We start from the raw sequence: 23,619 nt of genomic DNA, 5'->3' as shown, positions 1-23,619 counted from the left end.
CTGCAGTGTTGATTTAGTTTGCTGTCTTCCTCTCAGCTTCTCTGCGATGTGTCCACACAGCAGACATGTGAGTCTGTGTAGAGAGCCTAACCTTTCACTGAAAACATAACCAAACCAAGAGTGACAGACTGTTTTAAACACATTCAAGCTGCTGAGAGCATCACAAACCAAAATACCCTTATGCACATAAAAACAGAAACACTCATTTACAAAGCAGCAAACAAAGATTCCAATATGTTGCTTCTTAAAGCCAAATAATTAAATGTTAGCTCTTAAGTAATATGTGGTTAAAGCAGTTTGACACCAAATTAATAATAGACGAAAGTCAGGTTTTAATTGCAGTTCTGAAAATGCAAGGGGAAAAGGCAGAATTCCAAACGGACTTCTAAGTTAAACAGTTTGTGACAGCCTGACTGTCAAAATGTCTTAGTGGATTAATAAGACACTTTTTTACATGTATGTTTTATAGCAAGTGAGACTCACTCACTGGTTAACATTTTGGAGCCATGGAAAAGGTTATGAATTTTGAAAAGTTATGGTCTTCATATTGTATTAAGGCTTACTGCTGCTTTATTAAAGACATATGGTCCACCAAAGTACATTATATTAAATGCCATGTTTGAAAAGCAGCAGCCTGGATCGCGGTCACATTCAATTCTGACGTGACTCCTGAGGTTTCCAAAGTTCAAAACAGTTCCTTTTATTCTTCAGGATTAACCATAGACATAAATCACTTTCATAACGTATGATTTCTTAATTTTACTGCATCAGAGGCTTTGGCATTAATGGTAATCCTTTTGTGAGTTTTGTGGAAAAAAAAATGGTGGTTTTGGTCACACGTTGCAAACAGAAAACAGACTCTCACATAAGTGTTGCTTGTTTTCAATGTAATGCTGTTTGAAGTTCTAAATGTATGCTTCCTCTGAGGGCAAGATAAGGTTCTAAGCAATCCCATACGCTGTGTGACGTGTCCCACTCTACAACCCCAGCTTCATATAGGATTGGGGCTCCTGGTTTGAGCTATGCTTGCTCATGTTTTAGAGGTCAACACTAAGTAAATACAGAATTCTATGTGCATGGATACCTACAGTAAAAGGTAGGTTGAATTAAACGGTGTATGTAAATTATGATAATTATGTGATAATGTTGAGAAGCTACAACAAATGCTTTCAACTTTTAGAATTAAAACAAATATCTTCTTACAAGCCAATCAGCAGCCATTCAATACATTTTGGATAAGATGTGCATTTTGCCGAGATTAATACTCCTATGCCCACCTGCATTACTATTTTTAAAATACTTTAAGTTCCCACAAAGCCAGAAGAGCTGGTAAAAAGCCATAAACATGTGCATTAATTAAAAATAATTATGTGAAAAATGTACAACTCTGCTGCCTCAGGACATCAAGACAATAACACAACACCAAAATCAACCTTCATTTTGTTTTAAATTAAGCCCTGGGCTTAGTGAATCTAAGCTCTTGCAGTTTTTGAGAAATATTTAGAGGGATTCCACTGAACACTTAAATGAGTTTTGTTCAATTACTAAGGCTGTCACTATGTGGGAAACTTAGCAAAAGAAACAAGAAGGGTGCTAATTACTTTGTGTTGTAACATTATTATTGGCACCCTGTCTTTTAGTGTAGGACACCCTACTGAACAAAACATGAAAGCAAACACAAATATCTAATTATGCCATCGTCTCCAGTGCCCACATTCCTCATGGGTTTGTCTGCAGTCCCCATTAATTGGTGACCTGCTCTATTGGCCAGCAGACTGTTGGGATGATGATGATGAAGGCAATTAAGGACAGAGTGTACACATGCCCTGCAGAGCTTGTTATGGCTGCCATATCAGCTCTTATCAACCTCAAAACAAACAGTATGTAAATTCGTTCATGACAGTGCTGCTGAACACACGCAGGATGTTTGAGACTGGTCTGCTGTTACTCCTACCCTTTTTCAAACCACATATGTTCCCAGCAAGATCCGTCTATTGCTTCACCATGGCACAAGGTTCTCTTCACTCCCGAAGTTTAATTTTACACAGATCATGGAGGATTCTGCATTATAATGGATTAGATTTCTTAATATCATTCAACAAAGGACTTTACTATATCGGCTTGCTATATCATTGATCTTTGGCTTTCATTTTGACTAATCAAATGCTGATGCCGATTCTCCTTCACTTTAGGTCTATGACCATTGCTTCAACAGTTTCTCCTATGAGGAAATATGTGGAATATATATAGGAGACATTTACAAAAGCAGGTCTCGATATATTTTAGCTTCATAAAAACATAGGCACAATCATACCCAGTCATTCTTAAATACAAGTTAAGTTTTCTCATCATAAAACACTCTTAATCCAGGCTTTACTCTGTAATCAGAAACAAAAGATTCATCTCACAGAAAAACATCATATACAGTTGTCTCTTCAATATTCATTAAAATTTATTATCCTCTTTGCTTATTTTATATATACGGTATATATCACTATGCTGGCCAAGTCCCTCATTTGGTCTTTGTTGTCAACATTTGTGTTCTAAGAATTGAAGCCTGTAATTTTTCATTGTAAACTTTTTAAGTGTTGTATATTTTAGGTTACAATAACTTTTTTCTTGGAGACAATCTCGATTCCCAAACACGATTACGAAGTCCGTGTTGTTTGTGTTACTGGAGAGTCTACTTCATGAAAGACACAGTAAATCTTCTGCTGCAGGAATAATGCTAATTTATAATTAAGCATCATGCCCCTTCTATGGAAGTTCTACTCCCAGTTTGTTTTAATTTAAAAATGATCCATTTTCTTTTTTTTCAGAACACACTTCACTTTCACAAATAAAAAGATAGAATAAAAAATCTGTTTGCCACGGTTTATAAACTGCATTTTTTTTCTTTCAACAACAATTATGATGTTTATAGTAACAGACAAAAGAAAAAAACTATACTTTTTAAAGTATTTCCCATACAGAACAGATAATGGGTAAACATTTAACTATTAAACTTTAAACATTTTCATCTGCATCTTTTAATAATAATATGTAACAAGTAATGTTTATTTAATAAGAAAAAAATCTAGGTTCACATATGAATCACAAATACAATAGTCTCAAAATTATGTATTTAAATAGAACAATGTTCAAAATTTCCAGCTTTTGAAAAAAAAAATGTTTTCGTGCATGAATAGTACCTCGTATTAATTTAATCAAGTCAAATTAAGCCTTCTCGACAACTCTTAATTAAAAGTTAAGAACCATTACCTGTACTGCTCAGCATCATGGGAGCCTGTAAGTCAGTGAGCTTCGAATGCTACACTTTCTTTAAATTCAGAGCTGTTCAGCTGGGAAGTGGAGTGCAACACATAGGACTTCATAGCTAACCCAGGTGTTAGAAGGCTAAGTGCTCAGAGCTTCAAGCTCTTCTACAACTTTTAATAATCAGCACAATAAGAGTCTGGCTATTAAATCTAACCATTACAGTTTGTGGCAGCTTAGCACGGTCTTATTAGCAATCACAATTATGTTAAATAATATAAATGCATGGCAGTCTAAAGTAAGACTTTATCAGCCCTGAGCTACGCACCACGGAGATCTTAAATCGCAGAAAATCAGTGACAAAAAAATATAATACAAAATTAACCGTGCCCCAAAATATATTATTTCTTATAAAATATATGCTAAGAATAATCCCTAAACAATATCATAAAGAGAAGTCCTGAAGTGTTATTGTTTTATTCATTTATTATTTGCTAATTTTTAGGTAAAGCATTAAAAAGAGCCAGAGTGTCTTGTGATGACTCTAAGAAACTTAACAACTAAAAATATAAATAATAATTCTGAAAGATGTTGTTAAAACCACATGCATTTTCCATTTGTAAATTCTTAGTCAGGCATCTTTTGACATACATTTACTACATCAAGATGTATAACTCAGTCAAATCAAATATAAGTGATCTCCTCACTTCATAGCCCAAATTTATGACTCCTGTGACAGTGAAAAGACTGGCTCTGGTTGATAGAAATGATAAATATTTTAGTACTATCCAATAGCATAAAATCAATTCTTCCAACAAAATCTTTCCAACTGCAAATCCAGCAGATCAGAAGGTATTTATTATAAGGGATTGTGAGCCTCACAAAAAAGCACAGAGGAATAATTATAAGGCCAGAGCATAATTAAGCAACTCTGACTGTTGTATACGTGAGCTGTCGCTCTGATGTGAAGTGCTGTCACGCTCAACAACACAGCCCCAACTGGACAGGCGCCGTCTACTTTGATCTGGGCTTGTGCATATGACATGAGGTCAGAATCTGATCATTAAAAAGAAACTCCCTTATGTGGTGATCAAGCATTACGGGATCATTTCTTCAAAGGACCTCAGATTAGGGATTTGTAAAGGGTTCTGACAATAAGGCACGTATAAACAAAGCAGAAGAAGGACAAGAAGAAAAAAAGATGGATTAGATTATGGTAACTGCTCGTCTGTGGCATTACCACACATCTAAATTAGTGGGGCAATAAAAGAGCAAGAAGGTTAGGGGAATGATTTGTTTTTGTTCATTTCTGAGAATAGAATAATGACACTCTTTGCACCACTTATATTCTTTTGACACCAAAACAAATGATTTTGTTTCTAATGTGAGTGACAGAGTAAAGCAGGGTGTCTAAAATTCACTGCAATATGTTTACGTAACATTAATAACATTAAACAAGACAGATTTTGTTTTTATTTTCTAGAACCTAGAGGTTACTCTCCTATGAGCATGTTATAATGAGATTTAATTTATAAGACACTTTCACTTCAATGAATGTGTCAAAGCAAAATTCTTTGAAAAACTTCTTTGAGACTTCTAGTGCCTTTAAAATTAGTTTGAAAGTGTGAAAAACATTTACTTTCTACTATACGATAAACTAGAAGGCACTAGAGCTCCTTGATAAATTATGACCTGCATTAACAGTGTAGCGATCTTTACCACATGGCACTGAGCTGGAAAGTGCTTAGTCCCAGCAAAGGCTAGTGGAGAGGCAGGAGCTCGGGATGCTGTTCAGGAAACAGAGGACAGACGAAACAGGGGATGCACAGTGCAGTCAAGCTGAAAAAGGAAAGGGGAAGGTACGGCACAGCTGAGCAGAGCAGAGAAGCTACACGGTCAAGCAGGTCTGTAGAACAAGAAAGCTGCACAGTCCCACAAGTCTGGTTGATTGCTGTAAAGGCATAGTGAGCAGGGGCAGATGGAAAACCGCCTGGCTGTGTGGTTTCATCTCGAGATCGTGCAGTCGGGCTGATTCAGGCAGAATATTCTAAATATTATAATGGACTGGGTCACACTGGGGGTACTTTTCTAATTCAGTAGGAAGCTCAATGACAGAGCGCCTGACCATGGGCAAGGCAAGGTTTAAGAAGCCTGGAGATGATGAGATTATTACCCATTAGGAGGAGGCAGGTGGCACGGACAGCCACCTCAATCGATTTCTCATGGCACCGAGAGTTGTTTGGCTCATGTGCGAACACTCAGTTGCCGTGGAGACTGAGGGCTGCGAGCTCTGGCTCTGCTGGGTGTAACAGCAATTACTTGAAAAAAAGAAGACTACAAAAAGAAGGACCTTAGATGTATTTTTCAGCTCCGTTATCAAACAGAGTCTCTTTATATATTCTTTCAGACTTTTGAATAAGCACTAGAACTTGCAGAAGAACAACATAAGAAGAAAGAATGCTGACCATTAAGTTCCAGAAACAGCCATCATTCTGAGAGCAGTTTTTTCCTTCAAATTGCCTTACCTCCTTGTATGCTGGCTTCACCACCTTCATAAAAGCGCCTCGAGCTTGTGCTTCCTCTAGCTCCCGTCTGGTCACTTTTCTGGTGTCCAGGAACTTCAGATGAGGCAGTTTGTGCAGCACAAAGTACCTAAAAAGAATATTGTTAGTAGCTTTTCAATTTGACACAAGAAGACAAATGCTATGTTTTGTTCACAGCCAAAGAAATTAAAAAAAAAACATTCTCAATATTTTTTCTTGTCTGCTGAAACCTGTAAGGTCCTGGAACACCTTCTATAAGATGGGTAATCCTAAGCATTCGTCAGTGCCTACATTGAGTTTCCAGATAAAACCAATAAACAACAGAAATTACCACTGGGTGGGGAGACATTGCTCATGCTTAAAGAACTGAAACAAACCAGTTTAAGAACCATAGGAAAGATCAAACCAGAACTTGAACCCAGCACCCAACTGTCAACGACAAGCCCAGGGCCTGTTTTTTTGCATAGAAAAAAAAATCTTTCTAACTGTGAAGCGAATCTAGCAGATCAGAAAGTATTTATTATAGAGGTTTGTCCATCTCACAAAAAGCACAGAGGACAACTGCCACTCTCACACAAGCATACATGACTGTACATATATAGTTCTGGAACTACTGGGCCTGTACCTATATGATTTGTTTAAATTCACTCTGGACCTATATTTAGGTAATATATTCATCAATGAAATCATGCATTTCTAGTATATAACTTTATCGCAACCTTAGCTACCTGGTTTGACCTCATCTACATTAAGCGCTTTGGGAAGCCACCTTTAAAGGCGCTATATAAAATAACGTTTTTTATTATTATCTACAGTAAGAAGATCATGTACAGTAGGCTTCACACAGAAATCGCTTAACATCATGTCGACTTGATCTACAGTAGATGTTATGAAAAGAAAAAACAGATTACTATGAGGCTATCTTTCAGGAAATACCCTCTGCTAATTCCAGCAGGTCGTTACTGAGGAACACCCTTGGTCCATTTTAAAAAATAATCACCTTTAAAAAAATCACTAAGTAAACAGGAAAAATAAAGAAGAAAATAATAAATATCCACATGGATTACTTCTGCCAAGCTGTCATCTAAGTAACATTAGAAAATATGTTTAAAGCTTTCAGACACTCTGCATCTTTCAATCCAGGAGAAGAAAAAATGTCATAAGATAATGGCAGAAACACATTGATGCCAACAGATTCTTTCATAGGAAGGCAGGAATTGAAGGAACTGGCACGTCAACATTGAAACTCAAAGAAATAGAGACACCAGCTAAGTGGAGGGCGAGAACAGACAGATATATAGGTGAAGACAGCATCTCAGAGAAAAAATCAACAGATCCTTTACACAGCAGTGAAAGACAAATTGATGAGGATGAAGATGATGAAGGCAGATAGCAAAGGCAGTCCAGAGTTTTCAACACTCAGAGATCACAGGTAACAACATCAAACTTGTATGACAATGAACAAAGTTGACATCATACAGTCCTTGTTACGGCAGAGTAGACCATCTTCCTTGACTGATGAAAACCTAGAGAAAATACCTTGAAGAAGGAACAAAGCACTACAAGAAATGTCTACATTTTTTTATCTTAAACACTTGTTTCCTCATATTTGACACTATAATGACATCATTTACATGAAAGACTTGGACAAATATTTAAAATGTAAGAATCTGCAACCTCAGCATCAACATTACGGTACAACCTAAAATATACAAAAAAGATGTCTAGCAGGATAGTTACTCTTTGAAACCATCAGATACTTTTTGAATTGACAGTATTTTCAAAACATTTCTGTCTTGTTAGGATTTTTTTTTAAATAATTTGTTTCAGCCAAAAACAACGGTTATTCTGGCAAATCCATAGCAAATATTCAGATTATTGGTAACCCTTTGTAATGTCTTTTTACTAAGGTTACTCTGTAAGCACTGAGAGCATTTCTATACTAAAATCTGAAAATAGCTTAAGACACAAGTCTGGCCTGATAGCAATGTTAAGAGGCCACCTTCCATAGATAACCTGATAGCACTTGGCTAGACCAAGATGACAGGCCTCTGTCAGCCTTTCAGAGATATTAATGGTTCAATCTATCTGTGATGGGGGTAAAGGAAAACAAAAGGGTGAAAATGCATTGAAACTGTCAACAGGTAATATCAAGAATGTTGCTCCCAGGTAAGTAATTTTGGAAGACAGGGGGCTGCTGTCATGCCACAAACTAGCTACTTTATCTAATGGCACACAGAGAAATATGTGGTTTCACATACATGCCTTCCCTGTGTCCAGAACAACCACAGCGGAATGTATCTTGGTTCGTGTGTCGGTTACTCCACTGCGGACAATTGCCATTTTACCTTTACTGAACTTGTTTAAGTTCCCTAAATAAGACTGAGCCACTACTGTTCACACAAATGATGAGTGCTTTTATAGTATCCATTATTAAGTTTATAGAAAGACTAACAGACATAGATAATTAGCTGTGACTGTTTCACAAAGCTCTTTCTAGAAACATTTAATTTACATTTAACATTTAACAAACATTTAATGAGTCTTCTAATTCTTAATAAGTCAAGACAGCAAACACGAAGGGCTGTGTCACCCTTATTAGGGTTCATCAGCATGGTACATGGCTAATTAACATTCATATATCCCACAATACCAGATTTCCCATTAGGCACTGTAGGCATAGTGCCTAGGGCATATGAAATGTTTAGGGCCTATGAAGGAGGGAAACACTAGTGACTAACAAAAAACGAGCTGCTTGCAATCGTTGCTAGGTGTTCCAAATCAATAATCATATGTTACTGTATCTAGCGGCTGTTCTAGAAACTAGAAGTATCGAAGTGATGGTCGCTCAACTCGCTCCATGAATCATGTGGTCTAGCATTAGAATAGTTTGAAGTGCATCATGTCAATGGACGAGTAATTCAATTGGCATTTACCCCTCTTTTTGCACATTTCGGAGTGAAAGTGCCTAGGGCCTATGAACACCAAAATCCGGCCCTGATACCCAAAAGCTGCATAATGTTTATAGACTGATATACGAAGTATTAACAGGAGTTGATCACTTACAACTGCAACAAATTCACAGTGTTGTACCATGTTCACTGACGAGTCTATGATTTCAATGTGTCTGGCCACCATTGGATGCAGCATAACTTGCTGTTGCTGTCTTATAGGATTCTGTCCCATTACTCTCAAATAGCCTAAAGAAGCAAGTGCCTAATCTCTGGTCTCTGAGCCCTAGATGCTACACAGCTCATTCCAATACATCTCACGGATGTTTGATGGAGCTCAAGTCTGGCAAGCGAGGCATCGACAGCATAACGGTGATGTTCTTGTCCCTCAAAAAGCTGTTGTAACACAAACAGCATGAGGGAGGCTGTGTGCTGTCCTCCTGGAATGCTGTTACATCCGAATGAGCCAACAGGAAGGGCAGCAAGTGGGGTCCCAGGACTTGATCAGTGTAGCACCTTACAGTCAGGCTGCCATCAATTACTACAGGTGTTGCTCTGTAGTAAATAGACACTCCTGACCAGGCCACCACAACTGGTCCTCTCCATTGATCTTGATGAGAACTCATATCTCATGGACTCCCACACCATACTTAAGAGACATAAAAGATTGTTTGGCTGTGACATCTTGCCAAGTTGGAAATTGCTGACTCTTAACGACTCAATATGGTGAGAAACTGTGCACTGACTTGTCTGTACAGTGCACTGTCCAGCCTCCATAATACTGATGGCATGAAAGTGTTGTGCTCATGATAAGCATATTGTTTAGTGTGTTAATCTTTCTTTCTTTTAATCAGGCTTGACATGCAACAGGTTAAATTACCTCATCACTTCTCTGTCACTAATGATGTCATTGAGTGCTTATAAAAGAGTCAAAGTCATAGAACGATCAATTTCATACATATCATAAATATGCTCATTTTCTTTTTATAAAAATGTATAAAATAAAATAGAGTGCTGAGTTTCTTTTGATGAAAGTTCTGTGTCGCATGCGTTTTAAAAATATTTTGCAATGTTTCATGTGTCAGACCCACTTGGTAAATGATGCAGATGTTGTAAAATGATCCTGTAGGAAAAGCATCAGTTTACCTTTGATCTTCCAGTAATTAGACTATTTTAAAGTAGCTTTGAAAGACTGCATCAGCTCTCACCCAACTGTAGAAACATAGATACTACTTCTACAATGCCATCTCAGAATTCCTGAAGGAGCAGAATACACAGTCTTGAAGGAGATCCACATAATTTACAAATTTAAAAATAAAATTAATAAAATAACAATAAAAGTTCCAGTCACTTTACATATTTTTTATTAGCTAATACATTGCTTTTTTGTGTTAGTAATAACTAAACTTGACTTGATTCTTGACTTTTTATGTAAAATTTGAAACAGTTGAAGAGCAGATAAAGGAAGTAGTTCAATACAATGTACCGTTAATCTGCTTCTTTTAGAAGTAACTCATTCCCTCATAATTTTCAAAAAAAAAACATTCAAATAACCAAGATATTGATTTACATTTGTTTTCTTGTTTTCACTGTATTTTAAGGCAAGTTCTACAGTGACCTACAAGTGGCCTAATGTTGACAGATATAAAATCCACATTAAAATGAAACAACGCCATGCTCATTTTGATGTACGGCTTTGTGACACATCATAAATATTACATCACATAACCACAGAAAATGTCAATCAAAATGGAATGTCTATCGTCAGCACTAAATGAAGCATGGACTTCTGCAAGTGAAAGGCTCCTTTACGGCATTTCTGCGTGGTAAATGATTAATACGGCACACATTGTCAGAAAATGCACTTAGAGAGAAAACAGTAAACCGAAAGTATATATTTCTTTTTAACGTGTTTCTTGCTGAAAACTTGACAAATTGTTATTGCACAGTGTGTTAGAAGCTTGCTTCCATCAGGAATTGTTTGAAAGCCTGATTAATATATCATCCTTTACCATAAGGCTGGATAAAATACTGCCGTTTATGTTAATGACAATTCAGACATGAAATCGATTTGCAAACTAAGATTCAGAACAGTGTAATGGAAGCTGAAAAACATAATGACACCAATTTTTGCAACATGTTTAATGGAGGAATATTATGGCAATAATGCTATGCTACTTCAGTTCAAAAACTGTTGGAGATATGTAATTTTACTTAAGAATGCAATTCATTATGTCCCATATATTATACAATTTCTCCAGAAAAATCTTTTGCAAATAGAACAAGGCTTATTTACACTTCTGTCCCCTTTTTCTCACCCCTTCAGAATACTAATAAAATGCAGAAATTGTGGGAAGCAACCTTGTGATTCACACAAAGATTGTACTGTGTGGCAGGAAGACCATGAAGGAGAAAAAGCAACATCCCAAAACAAGTGACAATTCCTTTTCAGGATGTAAGCACCGCTCACAAAGTAATGTTGTTAAAACTCTTATATTTAAAACAAGTGGACTTTTAAGATTGCTTTTATGTCCTACTTCAAGCGGTTGATTTTAGTCATCTGCTTTGTCCCATCTGTTTTTTTCAGATGAGCTTAGCCGAGCTCAGCTGTAATTAATGAAAACGGTGTTTTAGGTTTGTTTTTTGTTTTTTTAATCCAACAAAGGTAAGGCAAAAATAAACACATAACCAAATAAAGGAATAAATGAAAGCAGTTTTGTAACGCTGTCTTGCTAACCTATATCGCTGGTAATCGTCTTCATCCTTATCCAGGCTGACAAGTTCATTGGGACAGGCTTCATTGCCTAACAAACTGAGATACTCCAGAGAAGGTGTCACTTCGGCCAAGTGGTCCAGCAGGGATTCTATATCGGTTATGTGTCAAAGGGCAAAGGGTTAAGGATTCAACGTCTTTAATTAAAAAAGCATTTACGGAGCAATGTCTATTGGTATAAAGCATACTTCTGAAAACTTACAATTAAATTTACTACGGCATTCAAAAGCCTGTCAAGAGTTATTGTGCAGACAGCAAACCAGGGGTAAATTCGAGTCTCAGATTCTGGCATATACTGAAAGAATTCAGCTGTTTTGTCCCTTGTTTCTTTCTTCATTTCCTAGGTGGCTTGGTGCAGAACATTAAAACATTGACAAAATGATGGATGCCGTGTGGTAAAATGGTTAGCGATTGCTGGAGCCATGAAACTTTTCCAACGTGGAAACAAACAGCTACTTCACAGCACATTCATCACTAATACATTCTCTTCATTGGAAAATGAGCCTAAAGTGTCAAAATACAACAGCACTAATGCACCACTTGAATATAAATGCCTCTGTGTCACTGTAAGACATAAATAATTACCCCATTAGCATGTGCAGGCCACTTCAGAACTAAATTCTGTTCTGAGGCTGTGACATTAGCTTCACAGAACCACTATTTTTTGCTGAAAGAGAACCTTAGTGCTTGTCTGTTGATTAACTACATGGACAGACATATTCTGGAGGCATGGGTTAGAGCAGTTTTTAAATAACGGATTTTCACATAAATAATAATGCCCAATGTACTTGTTTTTTTATTTTTTATCGAGGCATCCTTCATAATGCACTTAATATACTAACATTTAATTTTGAAAAATGTGAAAAGACACAGTTAATCCCTTTTTATCATGGTTTCATATGTTCTTTTTTTTCTCCCCAAAGAAAAAATTACGCAGAAATGATCAGACTGCAATAAAATTCCCTTAATATATTTTGTTTACATTACTGCTGATTTTGCAATAGTAACACAGATTTGCTAGTGCCAATACTCACACAAATCAGGAAATCCTTTCGAAAAATGCAGTGAGGAAAAATTAGTTGCTTAACAAGCAAAAGCTAAATACAAGAACTGTTACACCCCGATACTGTAAAGACTACTGTAAATAATTATAAAATACAATTACAGTACATAAACTAAAAGATACCCTTCATGTCTGCAAGTAAAGTGTTTTCATAAAGCTTCAATCACATCTAAAATGAATGCATGCTATTTGTATACGAAGGATAAAATGCTACATATTATGATGTTTTTATTCACATTTGTTGACGCTCTACAAAATTCCAATCTCCATTTCTTCTGCAGCACAGAAATATTCCTTTTTCTTCATTGCCATTGCTCCACTAGAGGGCACCCTGGCACAAAACCTAGTCATCTTCCCCAAAAATAAGATCAAATATTTTTCAGCTGTAAAGTAAAGTATAATCTCTACTAAAATAACTGACCTTCCATACAGCTGAGACCACGACAAAAGAAAAAAGCACAGCTGCTCATAAGCCATGTAACGTGTTTAATAAACTCGCCTTTAAAGTAAATGTGACAAAATAAAAGGCATTGAACTCCCCTTTGAAAGGATATTTGGTTCTTATTGAGTGTTAGGGTATGGAGGCGAGGTAACCTGGGTAACCAGAGGTCATTTCCGAGGAGGTTGTTGTCCACAATCAGCTCTTCCAACTCGGTGAATGCTTTCAGCCCCTCCAGTGACCTGCAATGATAAGGCAACAGGAAAAATGATACGGCACTAAATCAAGGAGGCTATTATGTAGAGAAATAAATATTTCAACCTCTCTTTCAGGAGCTGGAATAGTTTAGGTTTGGTCCCGTCAAAGGGGTGAATGACAAGAATTAGTGGCAGTGAGATCCCTGGCACGGCACGGCATCCTTCACGCGCTGGCAGGATGAGGGATGAGGGTCAGTTAGTGAGTAGCCAGGATTCAAAACAAAAGGCTTCAGAAATGGGGTCTGCAGGATGAATTTGTCAATGTCTTGTGCCTTGAGGCACCCAGCTTTGCCTGACCCTAACCTCCATTCCCAAGATAAATAACTCTGTCACAGTTCACCTTCACTCCCTGGACACAAATTTAAGTTGTCATCCATCACAGCTGCACAGAACTGTAATATTCCACCAAAAGGTAATGGGTATAACTTTTTAGGACAATTCTGCAAAAGGCCCCACTGGGTTTGGAGACGGACCGCTGTAATATAATCTTTAATCTATTTTTAAAATAACTTTCCCCTTACTCTAATATAGCTCTCGGTGCATAATCACGGTTGAGGCTTTTTCAGCGCTGGGGCCCAAGTGAAGTTCAAGTAGTGGAAGGTGCACGGGGCCATAACATTTGTTCCCTAATCCCTCCAACAGCAATGACTGGCAGCCTATGATAATGTCCTATGACTTTTAAAACTGTCAGCCCCCGATGAAAATGAAGTGTCTTATTTAGCTGAAAGGTAGCTGAAGCCTATGTGCTGCTCTCCCGTTTGTAAAAATGCATGTGGCATTTTTAATACTGCAGACAGGATTATTTTAAAAACAGAACAATCAGCAGCAAAGTTTTCCCAAAATGCAAAACGACCCAGTGATTACAAAAAGATGCCTAAAACGTTTTAATACACAATTTGTTTTCTTTCTAAAATTTTTAAGAAAGGTTGTTGTAAACAAGATTGCATGGAATATTGAGATCAAAACATATTTTTGCACATGCTGAAGGAGCCGAGAAGAAGGCACCTCCCAGATATGCAAATATAACCTTATGGGACACTGATAGGCCTCTTGTGAACAAATGCAGTCTGTGCTCTGGTCAATGTCAGCACCATAATACACATTGTCCTGAGTTATGTTATGTAAATATAATACTTTTATCGAGTGGATCTGCAAATGGTTGGCAACTAGGACTGAGAAGAAAGCCCAACTCCAAAAACCGCTTCAGGGAAGGCATGAAACATAATGACAAGGCATGAAGTGAGACAAAGGCCTTGGAACACTAGAGGGAGTTGCCTATTGAAACTGCTCTCTTTCTCTCTGAAACTGAGACGCAGCACAATAACACTCACTTCCCAAGCAAGCAAATAAAATTGTGCCCAAATCCCTTTACACCTGTCTGATTTTGATATTTTTTTGCCATGTAATGTTATTAGCTGCTCGGTTAAAAGGGAGCTGCATTGCACAGGGGGTTGCTTATTAATTGTTGTTTTCATGTCACCACTGCGGTGTGCACTTGGTGATTTAATCAGCTAAATTCATAGCCAAGGGAGAGGGATGGGATCATATCTAATAGAAGGTGTTGATGATTAACATTAATATTTTGCTGCCTGCATGCCAAACCTTCATTAATGCTGAATTGTGTGTTATTGCTTAACCACTATTTGAAGATTTTTTAAAGAAATAAGATTAAATTTCACAGAAAATATGCACTCATATACTGTATATACACACTCATATGTGTATAATTTACACAGATAGATAAACTGATTACAGAGAACGAGAAAGAAACGTGCCTAACAGACAGAGGCAGAGAGATACAGATGGGTATGTTGGTTCGAGTTTCCTTATTGGTTCTGCAGTCATTGGGATTAGAAGGACAATGTCAATACCAGCAGCTGTCTTGCCTTGTTTTTGAGAAAGCTAATAAGCATCATTGAGCTTTGTGTGCATGCTGCTTTCTCCCACAGCTCTAATGACCCGAGAGCTGCCCATTATCTCAGCCCACAGGTAGGATCTGTTACCTCACTCTAGCACTCACACCGGCTTCCCAGAGGAGCCCTGCTACAGTCCCGAGATCCGCATTGCAATTTCCACGGTCACATCACGACGGCAAAATATCACAACGCATTCGCCTCTGTCTGATTCGAACGGAAAGAACTTTAACTTTCCAGTGTAATTAACCCTATCCTTGTTAAGATAATTATGATCAAGCTCCCTGTCACAACTAATATTGCCACATCTTTGCCTGTGGCTCACACGGCACCCCTCATTAGCTTACCAAAACAGTGAGCAGAAAAATAAGCAGGAGGCACAGGCCTCCCCCTGCCATGGCGCAGCAGACACCAGAGATGAGAAGAGCTGATGTGGACTGATCCTTCCACGAGACACTCGGACTCCCTTCTCCTTTCATTTCCTCCACCTGTCTTTCTCGGACATCCCTCGTCGTTGCTTCCACTTCTTTCAAGGACCAAAACCACTGTGCCTTTTCTACATTCACTAAAAAACTATAGGGAACTCTGGGGGTTTTTTTATGGGTGATCGTTCTATTTATTTTAACGACAGCACGGCCGAGGCTGCTATTTGTCGATACACACGCACTGCCTTTCAGCTCGGTTTCTTGTGTATCAAGTATGATTTGAGTGTAGGTTTAAGCTCGTGATGCTTAAAAAAATGTAAATAAACCTATTCGACATTTAAGATGGTGTCAGGGTTAAGCTGAAAAGTGGATAAAAAATAAAGCTGAAAAATGTCCAGGTGCAATCTCGAAATGTACCTTGTTATTTTTTTTCTGCACAAAAGAAATATTTTTAGGCCACTTCTATTTAAAGGGTATCCCTCCTCTATGTACAGTACCTTCTCCAAAAGACAATCACGTATCATGAACAACCTCTAAAAGGTGTGAGAGTTCAGCCTTAATTCCTCAGTTTCATCAACAAGCATACTACAGCTAATGTATGCTGAGTTTAACACTTTCAAAGGAAATTTTAAATCACACCTCATAATGATGCCATTTTTTAAAAAATCACTTTTTTAAAAGGAGCGTCTTATAGAAGTGAATTCTGCAGGCCCTTTTTTTAAAACAAATAAAAACAACAGACGTACAGACAATGACAAAGAGCTGGATGGACAGAGACAGATGGATCGATAGACAAATGCTCATGTAGACATGCTGATTGATAAACTCCTGCTGACAACGGACAAACACTTTGGGGTTATTGGTTGAAATGTCAGTCACTTGAGCCATTAGTTTGCATGCATTTCAGGTCAGATGTCTTCAACCTGTGACCAAGAGGTAAATAAGTCGGCCTGTGAGACTTTTGTGAGACAGACTGAAACATTTTCTCTACAGACGTGTCAAGAAGGATTCCATTAGCCGTTCTTAACAAAGGGATCTTCTGTGACTTCCAAAATTAAGCAAACTCTTGTTTGTGACAACACTTGACCTTTAAGGAGCTCTTTCCATTGCTCACTCCACCCCAACCCCCCCCTAACAGGCAGACACTTGGGTATGGGGTTCAAAGGCTGAAGAGAATGTTTCCTCTCTTCCTAGAAAACTAAATCTATGCAGAGAACGAGGCATTGATGTTAGTGAGGCTTCCCTTTACTTATTATATGAATCAGAAGTGTGCTATCTGCTACACTTGCCAACTGCTATGAAGTACATCAAAATCAGAGGATTTGGAAATATTATGAATAAAAACAAACAAAGAGCACTTCAGAGACAGCGCCCTTAAAAACAATTATCTTGGAAAATTCATTTTTTTGTTCTTTTCACAGAAGAAAGCACATTCCCCAGACACTCGCTCTGTGTTCTCTCTGTGGCCCCATAAATCAAAATTCTTTCCTACAACGCCCTCCTTTTTATTTTATTTTCATCCCTTTGGTATTTTCCTTTAACATCACCCTTAATTCTTCTGCACATTTGCTGCGGTTTTTCCTCTGAGCCAATAACCCCTAAAAGCCGATCTTTCCTTTATGTTCTTACAGATCCTTTGAATCCTCATCTCTGTTCTGACAGTTGTGTTCTGATGATACTTTGATAGTTGTCTTTTTCATATCCTCTGCTCCTAAGAGCCTGCAATGTTTCTGCAACAGATTGTGGGAACTGAAGTCCCAGAACAGAAATATTACTATGTGATGGTTGCCCCTTCCTTCATAAAGCAAATGACTTTTCCCCTCTGCTACTCCCCTTGTCTGGCAATCGTGAGGTTGCATGTATCACAGGATCACCCTTAAGAAGTAACTAACAACTGGCATACATAAAATATAGGTTTCTCTAAGACATACTGCAATAAATCTATAGCCTTTAAATAATAAATGAGCTTTTCTTTGTCGGCTTAAAATGAGCAGCAGAAAAGAATACATTTTCAACTCCTCTCTCTAAAACTTGAAAAATGGGTATAACCTCAGGCCTTGTTTTAAAGTTTGAGGGGTAGTGTCACATCAAAGACGGGCCTCCAACCAACTGCAATGTGAAAAAGTAATGTTTTTATTCCAATAAAGCAGCAGAGGCTTGGGAGTGACAGGCAAATTGACGTGCTGTTCAGAGGGCAAAAGATAAATGTTTGATGAATTGGCCAATACTGGAGGAGTGATGGGCTTCATATGTACATAATGGACTAGCCTTTCACTTCAGATTGCCTGCCAAGATAAGAAACCATAATGAATGGGCGAGCAGTGCTCGGCTGTAAAAAGTAGGGTTTGACTGGTTTTAATAAACTTAATAAGAAGTATATGGAGAGCCACGGTTATTGCAAGGAGCTAAGAGAAGAGGGATCAGGTCTGTGGCAAAAGACAGCAGAGTCAGCTTGATTATCTCCTCGTCAGGAATCGTCAGCGCGTCAGTGTGGTGTTCTGGGTTTTACAGTGGAATATATTGCGACACAAATAGCAATGGCATGAGTTTGTGGGGTCTTCTTAGATCACAATCAAATAAATAATAACAGGCATTAAGTTATTATTGGTGTTAATAACAATAATGTTGACAGTAATAGCAGCTTACAGGAAATGAGGAGAAACAAAATCACATCTCATAAATAAACTGTATGTTTACAGTCTCAGTGCAACTTAAAATACATTTTTCTTTAAAATTATAAAAGAAAGACATTACTTTAAAAGCTATCTTCAGACTCTCTGTGCAGTATGTTTTTATGTTTTTGGAACATTTTGGTATAATGTATTTTTGTGATATAATGAAATCCTAATGCGGGTCATTCTTTTTTCAAAGGCTGAACACGTTACCTGAAATTGCAGAATTTCAAAAGATTAATCATGCTTCATATAAAATAATCTCCTACAATTTAGTTCCAATATATAACAGATAATCCTAATGAAAACATGTTTACAGTGACCTAAACAGCTGCAAAGCAGAGTTTGACACATAATCATATTTAATTCGGAAAAGTGTGAAAACTTTCAATTAATACGGAATTCCTTGAAACCTGGAAGTAATTTGTGCTACATAACCATCGCTATCAGGTTCCCGAGTGACAACTGACCTGGAACTGCATGGCTGACATTGACCTTTCAAGGTTCTTCAAGGTCTTGCAAGCAGGTTTACCTCATCTAAATCTATCATTCTTAATTACAAACACTCAAGCTGTGAAAGAAAGTACATTTAGCATTTTTTCATTTTTCCTTGCCATTTACTGGCAGTGTTACACATCATTGTCTGACACTAAATTGTACAAATATATCCAAACGACAAATTGGAGCTTTTGAGCAATCAATTCTTCATTTACCACAACTTTAGCTGTTCACAGATTGATTAGATTAGACCTAAACCCAAGTGTCATTGGCTAAACAAAACCAACACCCTTTAGTATGAACTCCTTTATTTCAAGGCAGAATGAGTTGAATCCCAATATGTTACCTCAGATGGGGCTACAGGTTTCCTAAGACACAGTTAATATATTCCACAGTATTAATCTCAGGTTACTTAAATTTTCAAACCAAAACACCCATCCTGCATTCTGTACAGTCCTCCATTTCTTGAGAACAGCTTACAAAATCTGACATCAAGGAAATACTTCTTAAGTGGCCAGAAATATTGGTGTTTATATATATTTATACTATACAGAGGTGTAGAAAGAAAAAAAACCGTGTGTATTAATTTATCGTATTAAACTAACATAATAATAATGTCAAATATATAACACACCTCATTTTTTCTTAATACTTCTTATTCACTCCCCATTGTTAATAAAGACTAAAACAAGGCTTTTGTGGATGAAATATATAAATATATACGCTAAAATCATCACTAATCTCTGCAAAGAAAATCGATAACTAAGAAAATGGCTCACGTCAGTAGCAAAGTAGTTCTGTTTCAAGGTTCCAGAGCAGAGAAGAAAAAAAAGAGGGCAAAAGACAGAAGGAGCGTCTGAAACACAGGGTGAATTATAGACTGACTCTCAAGATTCACAGCTCTTCGTGGTAGGAGGTTAATATTCTCACATGTCATTAGGTCTGCTGGCTCCACTGATGGCTCATTGAATCAGGCAGCAAATTATTTCCTCATGCTGCAGAGGACACCACACTTCAAAGGGAAGGAGCTGAGGTCAGGACGGCTCTCCAGTTTGATTAATGACTAGGGATCAGCAGAGGTTGCCTGTAGGTAAGAATGTGACTGAGGCTTTTGACAGGCCTGACTTTTTAAGCTGGATTTGACCCAGGCCTTAGCAAACTTTGTTTCCAGCGCTGCCACTGACTGACCTGACGGGCCATGTCACGAAAGTTGCTGACCTCACGGCCTCGGTTGCCAAGCGCAGGGGCGGCCCAGCGTGATGTCTATCTTTCTAAAGGCCACCTCTTCCCAAGCGGCTGCTATCAGATGGGGTGCAGGAGAGGAAGGAGCGTTCGGGTGAAGACGCGGCTCACAAAAAAAAAGCAGCAGGCTAATTAAAAAGGCACTGTTTGAAAAAAGCACATATACTGTATACTGTAGATTTTGCTTTAAGTCATATTGCCTGGCATTAGGGACAAAAAGACTGTGAAAACAAAAGAAATCTAGCAAAGAGGATTAAATCATTATTTTGTAATGCGACTGGACATGAGAAACACATCTGTGCTGAAGCATACTTGTCCATTTCATAAGAAACTTCAAACTGTAATCCTGGTGAAAATGATAAATGTATGCAATAGAAATTATGTCATACAGCAGTAAACTACTCAGACTAATAACAATATTAGATGTATAGGGAGCAAGCAATCTTCATCCCATCCATACACCTACGCCATATGTTACAGACAATAAACAGTCCCTAGTGAACCACAAATCTGGAAAACATTATTATCGAGCACGGTGACTAAATGATAATCATTACATCTATGTAGCTGTTGTTCTGCTGATGATTTTAAAAATTGGCACCACTTCTATTAACTCTGAATTTATTTATTAAATTACATGGACAAATACTTAAGTTCCTGTCTTCTTGGGAAAGCATGGGCTCTGGTGCTTAAATTAAGATGTGTTTGCTTTGCATTTTTAATGCTAAGAAATAAAAGTATGACACAGATCTGAGATACTATGTGTGACGTCTACAGTTCTGTACACCCTTAAAATACAGTAGCATTTTTTTAAAGCAGGCAATTGTCCTTAAAGATTGTTCTTCTTGTTAGATAACGAATGCATGCTCCCCATTACTCAGTCCTCTGTCTCTGTTCTGCTATTCTGCTGATGACACCTCAATTATTATATCACACCATTGCACTCTGCACTGCTTCTGTTAAAAAATACACATCAAGACTGTCATATGTCTGGCACGAAAATATATGTAGCAAAAAAAGGCAAGTGTTACAGGAAGTTAGGAAAAATATTAAAAATATAAAGTACATGATACTATGAATATTCCTTATATGTCAGTCTAGTCTGAATTTGAAGATTTCTATAAAATAGTTAAATAAATATTTAGGAAGCAGACCTAAAGATAAGCATTCTGCAGTCTACTGAACATGTATCATAAGATGCCAAAACTGAGAATACTTCAAGGCACATAAAAGTTCCCAGTATTTGTTGTTCCCAGACAACTATCTGGGACACTTTGCATCACAATCATACATAAGTACATATTGGTCTCTGGGTCCTACAGTAGGTACTTAAGTTTAGTAACACATTTTATGCTATTCGCTATATATCATTATGTACTCCTCTCAGTTTACAGTATTTACCAAGTGTCTCTTTTGATATTCTAAATCTAAATAGTCTGAAATTACCAAATTAACATAATACATTTGATTACAGGTAGTTCTTCAATTATACGCACTTCACTTGTGTGTTTTTGTCTTAACGCACTTCAAGAATATACTGCTTCTTAATTTAGGATTAGTTTCTCTAGGCACTTCAGCATGCACTTTGGCGTGGCCAGCAACAGGCATCTTGTTGGAAAATAATCACTGTGTGTAGAACTTGCTTGCAGGGATAGACAGAATCACTTGGGTGACACAGACAGCCGGGCAATCTCTCTCCAATGCTCTTCCAGCTACAGTATGTATATAATGTTATGTTTATGTTTACGTTGTGGTGATCCTAAAATAAAATCTGTAAAACAAAGTAAAAAATCTTATGGAAATGAAATTCCATGTAAAAAGATTTGTTTAAAAAACAAAAAACAAACAAAACCTTAAAATAAAATAAAAATGATTAGTCAAAGCAGTGTACAATAATAATGGGCTAAATGCCTAAATAAGGGAAATGATTTGCAATGTTACTTTAAAATCAATGTTATTTTAAAGATTCACAAAGAGTAAAACGACCAAAAATAGGTACACAGCTTACATGCATCTACAGCACGTTCACGAGTCATGCATTTTCCACACTGTTCTCCACACTACTAACAACTGTCATTTTACATGAAACTGATAAACATTAACAAACATTTAGTTTAAAAATGACTTCTAGCACTCAATAAACAAACATGAACAAATATGTGTATTGCTTTTATCTGGGAGTTCTGCCTTCTGTCTGAAAGTGGACCCAGAACACATTCCCCTTATTTACATGGGTTTTATTGGAAATCAGTTTTTAATTTACATGTTTTTGATTTAAGTGTAATTTTTTTCAGGAACACATTCCCAGTGTAAATCAAAAATGACCTAGATTTACAAACCTTCGCATAGCTGGTTTAATAACATACAGTTTTGTGCAATCACCTGCTTCTTGACAATGAGTCACCATGATTCACGATTTATAATATAACAATGACTATATTATTACAATACTTATCCCTTAATACAACTGTACAGCATACGTTTCTACAGTCTGCGGGAAAGCACATCAATATGTGATTAACAAATGGTAATTGTGGGCATATTTTTTATTTAAGTGGCAGCAAGATGGATTTAAGCTTTGAACATCTGTTAAAACAAAGGCCCAGGGCCACTGGAGAAAGAAGGCCTTTATAGAAGCACTCATTTTATGATCTGTGAAAAAAGCTAATCTAGTATGCTAGAAGTCATAGGGCAACACATGTTTGGCTGTTCACGTCAGACAAGAAGTTTTAGAGACAAACACGTAAACCAAGAGCCTTTAAATTACTGTGTAAGTCACCTGAAAAAGGTCAGACAACATCGGGACACAGGCATAGGGCAAACAGAGATCAAAACCCAAATTATCTGTTTCCAAAAAAAACAGGGTCAGGAATGAAAGCAAGGGTCATACAAGGGCCACCTGCAAGTTACTGGAAAGAGTGCTTATAAAGTTGAAGCACACCTCAGGCTTTGATCCAATTCTCATTTGGCATTTAGTGTTGCATTTGATTAATTTGTGGAAAATACATTTCTAATGTTGGCGAATCAAACAAAAGGATGGCCGTAAGTGAACTTGTGAAGGACAGTAAAGTGATTTCTGCGACTCCCTTCAAGCTAGGCAACAATCCATTTCTAGCGTTTAGGAATACTATAACCTAAACTATTCCCATATAAAAGAAACTCTTCCACCTGCATCACAATATACTTCTGATCCTGAAATTGTTGTTTAAATACGAGCAAACTACTCTGAAGATGTTCACGCCTGAGAGACAATATACCCCATCAGCTGAGAGACTGTCTCTCCTGTGGTGCCCTTATCTGACCCTTCTCCCTGAGCACGTCAAAGAGGGTCGACAGTCAGTGACATAAGTTTTCCTGGCCAACACCTAACAATTTCTGGATGACAGATCCCTTTGAACCACCGATTAGTCTTTGTTTGCAATGGGCACCTTTCAAATCTTGAGCTCCTTTTCTGTGTGCACCTATACTGAACACATCACTCCGCTCCTTGTCTGCCAGTGATTGGGGAAGTTCAAAAACACAACTGAGTGCACTGGCCTCCATGCTACATAGTCATCCCTTTCATGAAGGGCACCTCTCCACCTGGAC

General features: G+C 37.5%; 1 protein-coding gene across 3 annotated transcripts in view; it reads right to left on the bottom strand.

The window, feature by feature from the left end:
• The window catches only part of lrmda (leucine rich melanocyte differentiation associated), a 328,072-nt gene that overhangs the window by 106,676 nt on the left and 197,777 nt on the right, over positions 1-23,619 (bottom strand). For all 3 annotated transcript variants that reach the window (XM_069188887.1, XM_069188888.1, XM_069188885.1), the window contains 3 exons: positions 13,135-13,266; positions 11,487-11,621; positions 5,781-5,907 (listed from right to left, as the gene is read on the bottom strand). In XM_069188887.1, the coding sequence (XP_069044988.1) occupies positions 5,781-5,907; positions 11,487-11,621; positions 13,135-13,266 (394 nt within the window). The remainder of the gene's footprint in view (positions 1-5,780; positions 5,908-11,486; positions 11,622-13,134; positions 13,267-23,619) is intronic.

This window comes from Lepisosteus oculatus, chromosome 4, assembly GCF_040954835.1.
Source record: "Lepisosteus oculatus isolate fLepOcu1 chromosome 4, fLepOcu1.hap2, whole genome shotgun sequence".
Lineage (NCBI taxonomy): Eukaryota > Metazoa > Chordata > Actinopteri > Semionotiformes > Lepisosteidae > Lepisosteus > Lepisosteus oculatus.
Note: the sequence above shows the minus strand (reverse complement) of the source record. Positions and strands in the feature narration are given on the sequence as shown.